At 47.9% G+C, this 6,000-nt stretch overlaps 1 protein-coding gene across 5 annotated transcripts in view; it reads left to right on the top strand.

The window, feature by feature from the left end:
- The first annotated feature begins 2,458 nt into the window (after positions 1-2,458).
- Positions 2,459-6,000, top strand: part of ZMYM3 (zinc finger MYM-type containing 3) — a 285,890-nt gene continuing 282,348 nt past the window's right edge. Inside the window, exon 1 of one of the 5 annotated variants that reach the window (XM_063937142.1) lies at positions 2,459-2,841. In XM_063937142.1, the coding sequence (XP_063793212.1) occupies positions 2,646-2,841 (196 nt within the window). In that variant the 5' untranslated portion in view covers positions 2,459-2,645. Of the gene's footprint in view, positions 2,863-3,039; positions 3,120-6,000 lie in introns of those variants that run through there. The other 4 variants (XM_063937143.1, XM_063937141.1, XM_063937144.1 and 1 more) reach the window with 4 other exon arrangements.

Here is a 6,000-nt window from a genome sequence, read left to right as displayed (position 1 = left end):
AGGCCCATAGCTAGATTCAGGGCCTTGCTTTGTGAATTGTTTTTTTGGTCTGTATGATGCTCTCTGTAGGATACTCTCTGTATTCTATGTCAGTCACTACGATGCTCTCTGTATTGTGTGGCTTTCACTAACATTGTCTTTGTATTGTATGTGAGCAGTCTGTATTATATGGCAGTCACTTGGATGCTCTCTGCATTTTATGGCTGCCTATAAGTTGCTCTATGATGTGTAGCAGTCACTAGGAGGCTCTCTATATTGTATGGCAGTCAATAGAATTCTGTGTTGTATGGCTGTCACTTGGCAGTGTTATGCCTGGTAGTTACATGGATGGTCTCTATACTGTATGTCAGTCACTTGGATTTGGATGTTATTAGGATGCACCCGATTATATGGCACACTGGGATTTTTTATGAATTGTATAGAAGTCACTAGGATGGTGTGTTGCCTAATATGGGGGGTAATTCCAAGTTGATCGCAGCAGGATTTTTGATAGCAATTGGGCAAAACCATGTGCACTGCATGGGTGGCAGATATAACATGTGCAGAAAGAGTTATATTTGGGTGGGTTATTTTATTTCTGTGCAGGGTAAATACTGGCTGCTTTATTTTTACACTGCAATTTAGATTGCAGATTGAACTCACCACACCCAAATCTAACTCTCTCTGCACATGTTATATCTGCCCCCCCTGCAGTGCACATGGTTTTGCCCAACTGCTAAAAAATTTCCTGCTGCGATCAACTCAGAATTACCCCCATGGTCTTCAATGCTAGCCAAAGCACTTGCATGATGGTCAAGCCCACTTTAGTGCCATGATACAGAAACTCCCTTCAAGACATCAGAGGTAAGGGTGAGGAGCGCTACATGTAATACCTAGGGCAGGGTACTCCTCCTTAATTAGAATGGACACTTGAACTGTTCTGTGACTAGAGGCACATACACACGGTGCAATTCTTCCTATGTGGATGGTTTGCACTATGCGATTTCCCTTGAACTCCTCGGAGCCCAAAGGGTCAATTTACTAAGCCTTGGATGGAGATAAAGTGGACGGAGATAAAGTACTAGCCAGTCAGCTCCCAACTGCCATGTTACAAGGTGTGTTTGAAAAATGACAGGAGATGATTGGCTGGTACTTTATCTCTGACCACTTTATCCTCATCTAAGGCTTAGTAAATAGACCACTTCAAAACCACCGATATTGACTATACATACAGGGCCTGATTCAGGTTGGATTGCAAATTCTGCTAAATATCAGAATTTGCAATCCATAAGATTGCATGCTGGGGGCCGCCCGTCACAGGGCAAGGCCGCCAAGCATGATGACTGCTGCTCCCCCTTCCCCTCCCTTTATCAAGCAGAAACCAGGAGGCCCATCGCCATCTTTCTGCATGACGTCACACAGCCGCCGCAATCACACCCACGTCACCATTCACACCGCATCGCCCCATTTTTCAACCACACCCTGCAACCCTCCGTCTCCGCCTAGGAAACGGAGCGATACCGCGCGCCCCCTCCCCCCCAAACGCCTCTGCCTGATTGAGATGCACTCGCATCATAATATTTACATTTGGATCGTGTTTTTAACCACGCCCCTGCAACGCTCCATCTAGGAACGCGTTTTGCAATCCAACCTGAATCAGCCCCACAGTACGATTTTTGGGTCTGGGCGATTTTTGCAATGGACAATTTTGACTATACTATGTACTAGACTGTACACTTTCTAGTCAAAATTAACCTGCCTGCAGGGTCTGTTTTTTCTTGCGATAACTACCCCATGGGAGCGCGACTTGACATTGCAAGCTGTATACACACAGTGCAATATGTACTATGTATCTACAGATATGGACTATATTGTAAGCTTGCAATCAGGGCCTTCCTACCTCTATGTCTGTCTGGTTTTACACAGTTTTGTTCCATTACCGTTGTTCTAATTGTAAAGTGTAAAGCAATATGCTGCGCTATATACGAAACTGTTAATAATTAAAATAAACATCGGTAGTTCAAATCACACCATGTGTATGCCCCTTAATATTATTTTGGTATTTGCAGCCAACCTATTGTGTCACATTTGCTACCATTATAATAAGGAAAAGTTATTTTTTTTTTTATGTAGAAAGCATTTGGAGAAGATATAGTCATTCAGTTGCAGCTCAGCACGTGCATTTAAAAACCTCCAAACTTAGCACTAAATGGCATATGCGTCCTGAGTTCCTCAAAACAACCCACATGCATCAATATTGCATGAATAGAGCTATAAATCGTTATATTGATTGAGGAGTCTATTTATCCATAATCTCGGGGCACTCAGTCCATTTGGGTCGCACCATCTCGCCTGTTCTGGGGCAATAACACCAGCAGCAGCTCACACTCACTCACAGACATCCTCACTCGTGCACGCGCACTCCGCATTACAAAAAGGGGGAAAAATGCACAGTATTGCGCATGCGCCCAGCCCACCCCGAGGTTCTCGAGGCGCGCGACGCACCAGCACGTCCCTCTCTTTCACTCAGAACTGAGAGGCGAACGAATTATTTTGGAAAATAAGCCCCGCCCCGGTCAACTAGCCGCGCCCCTCAGCCGCGGAAGCGCGTTCTTCTTGCTCTCGGCCTGGACTCGCTTCTTAAAGGGACCGCAGCGGACTCGCGCATGAGAGAGAGAGAGAGAGTGCGCGAGACAACCCGAGACAGCGCCGCGAGGCGGAGAGAGAGCGAGAGAGTGTCGCGAGGGAACTGCAGCTGCGCGAGAGACTGCAGCAGGAAAAGAGAGCGAAGCGGCAGAGGCCCGCCGCGCGGTGAGACACACCATACTGTGTTGGGGGGAGGGTGCGAGACACCCCGTGAAGGTATATGAGAGGCAGACAGCGGTAGGTAGATATGTGGTGGGTGAGGGTCTGTAGGTACACCGGGCCCTACTCTGGGGGAATAGGTAGGGCAGCAGCTGTAGGGGTTCGATGTAACGGGCACAACACCCGTACAGAGGGAGGCGGACGCCCGTAGGTGGGTGGGGCAATTTGGCGAGATTCGGGCTGGGGGTTGGGGAGCTGAGCAGCACATAGCATGTGAAAGAGGAGGGTAGCACATCTCCGGGCTGTGAGTGGCGGGAGAGAGTGCCTGGTGTGCGGTAAGAGGCGGGAGGTGGCTGTGTATTCCTGGGGTGGGGTGCAGGGTGCAGAATAGTAACTGCCTCGTATATTTTGGGGTGACTGTAGCTGGTGTGGAGAGGATGTGGCTGCAGGATACACGGGGGATTGGTGTAGAGCCCCATGGGCACAGGATGAAACCGATTGGCAGGGGTGATGCTCATCAGGGAGGAGGGAGCGCCCCCACAGAATAGTGGGGTGCATCTGCTGTGAGAAGGGGCAGTTGATTACAGTATCCAGGCAAAACATAGCAAAAGGTGGCTACTTACAGAGATGCATGCAAAGCTGCAATGGCAGACTGATTATGTGTATACACATAAGGGTCATGTTGTGAGGTATATATACACCTCACAACAAGACCCTCTCCAGGAGGGACACAATGCTCTGCTCCTGGACTTACCTCTTAATTTATGATTGCCATCACCTGTGCAGAAACACCTTTCTTATCCATTAACCTGTTCAAAACAGGTGCTGGCAATCATAAATTGAGGAAAAGTTTCGAAGCAGAGCATTGTGTCTCTCCTCCAGAGGGTCATGTTGGGCGGTATGATATATATCCCCCTGTTTATCAATTAATATTGAGGATTCCCTGGCTGTTCCATGCAGGGACTGAAGCTGATATTTCTGATATCTGCTGCAGTCCCTCCATTTATTACAGTAGAAGCAGCCTCCATGCTGTAGGTTTCAGAATACACATGCTCTACACACCATGTCTCATCACCTGTATCACCCACACTTCATTGTGTCTCATCACATGTATAACCCGTGCTACTGTACATACAAGGGGAAATTCAATTAACTAGCACCCACATGCTAGGTGGGTGTGGTGCCGTGTCGACGGTGTCTAAACGCCAGTAGCAGCATGGGAGCTTGCCGCCTTCGCAGCTTGGATTCATACCACAAAAATCAGCGAGTCAAGCAGAACTATAAAGGTGCGTACACACGCACTGATGCAGGCTAATGGCCGATACTGACTACATTGTGCTCGGGTGCATGTAGTCAGTATCTGCCCCGCCTGCACATACTACATTTCCTTGTGATGTTGCCCCCGCAGGGCCGCAAGTGCATACACACGGTGTGATATGCACTATGTTTCCGTGCGATATGGATTATATAGTCCATATCGCACAGGGAAAATTACACCGTGTGTATACAGCTTAAGAACAGGAGCGAAAATATTGTTCTTAATTGAATTTGAACCGACCTCCCTCCTAGTGTCTAATTTCATGCATTACCTATAATTAGTACTTTGGTACAAGGTGGGTATGTGAGCACAGGCTATGTATGATCAGGGCTGGATGAACGTTTTTTGTCTGCACATCCCCTCCATTTTTCCATGTTACAGTAATGTAGGAGGTATTGGCTATGTGTGTGTGACTGGCACGGGGAGTGTCCTTGAGATCGGAGGACTTGCAGAATTCTATACAGTAGATAGTGCTCACCTGTGGAGTAAGGATGGGTTACCTAGAATGTGTAATGTGGTGAATAAAATGTTTCAGATAGTCTAAACCAGGGGTGGGGGACCTTTTTTTCTACCAAGGGCCATATTTATAAAATCCTTCGGGGGCCATTCAAAAATTATCAACTTAAAAATTAGCCTGCTATATTTGGTAAAACTTTTTAATTATCTCACCCCTAATGTGATGGTTGGAACTGTTTCTGTAATTGCAATAGGCCTAGTCTGTGTGGTAAGGAAGGGGTGTGTGTGTGTGTGGGTGGGTGGGGTCCTGAGTGCACTGTCTGCCCAGGTCTACAATAACTCACCACCTCTTTTTATCAGCAGCAGCCTCCGGCGATGTATTAGAAGACGGGCACAGCAGGAGCTCAGAAGACACGCAGGGGACACACTAATACCGCTTTTCCACTAGCTCTAAAAACACGGGTAAATGCGCGGTGGTGCGCATTTACCCGTGTTTTGTTCTAGTGGAAACGGCCCCCCCTTCAAATTCCCGGATCAAGTGATCCGGGAATCCTACCCGGGTAGCTTGCCGGGTTGAACACGTGTTCAACACTGTAAGCAGTGTAGTGTAAACGGAAGCCGTGTCGATGCAACACGGCTCCCGTTCAGTGTTTGGAAGGGCGGCGCTGGGAGATCATGTGATCTCCCAGCGCCGCCCCTGCCGCGTCAGCATCACCAACCCTGCAATATACTGGGTTGGTGAGCTCAGTGTAGAAGGAGGCTCTAGCACGGGTCGCAGCCGTGTCAGGCTCCTGGCTGCGACCCGTGCTAGCAAGTGGAAAAGGGGTATCAGTCACCTTGCAACTCATGTCCTTTGCTGCCAGGTAACGCACCGTGCTAGTCCCGTCTGCCGCCTGTGGTTGCTGGGTAACTCAAGCCCACCTGTTGCCGCCCCACTCCTAGTCCTGCCCGCGTAACCCATGCCCTCCAAGTAACCCATGCCCTCCTAGTCCTGCATGCTGCTGTGCCCTTAGCCCATATCCCCCCTCTGTCGGATGCCATCCACCTGCTCTCCTGCCGTGTTCCTAGTACTCTGGCTGGGCCTGGCGAAGTGGCTAGGTGGGCCTTATATGGCCTGCGAGCCGGACGTTTCCCACCCCTGGTCTAAACACAAGGCCATTAATCGCAAAAATTGGTTTAATAATAACATAAAATTAGTATGTGATAAAGTATGTATGTCTTATATAGGCATTTGGATTGTAAACATATGTATAGTACAATAGGAGAGGTATCAAATAACTATTCAAATATGAAAAAAACTAATAAAATATGTATGTTGAGAATCAGTGGGTCTGATGTATTAGGCAATTTGTTATATATTAGGAATGTACTTAGTAACAATACGCTCAACAACAGGAACACAATGACTTTGGATGTTGGCTTAAAGGTGCCTGATTATATAG

This window comes from Pseudophryne corroboree, chromosome 8 (assembly GCF_028390025.1).
Source record: "Pseudophryne corroboree isolate aPseCor3 chromosome 8, aPseCor3.hap2, whole genome shotgun sequence".
In the NCBI taxonomy this organism is placed as follows: domain Eukaryota; kingdom Metazoa; phylum Chordata; class Amphibia; order Anura; family Myobatrachidae; genus Pseudophryne; species Pseudophryne corroboree.
The sequence above is the reverse complement of the archived record's forward strand: the minus strand, read 5'-3'. Positions and strand labels throughout refer to the sequence as shown.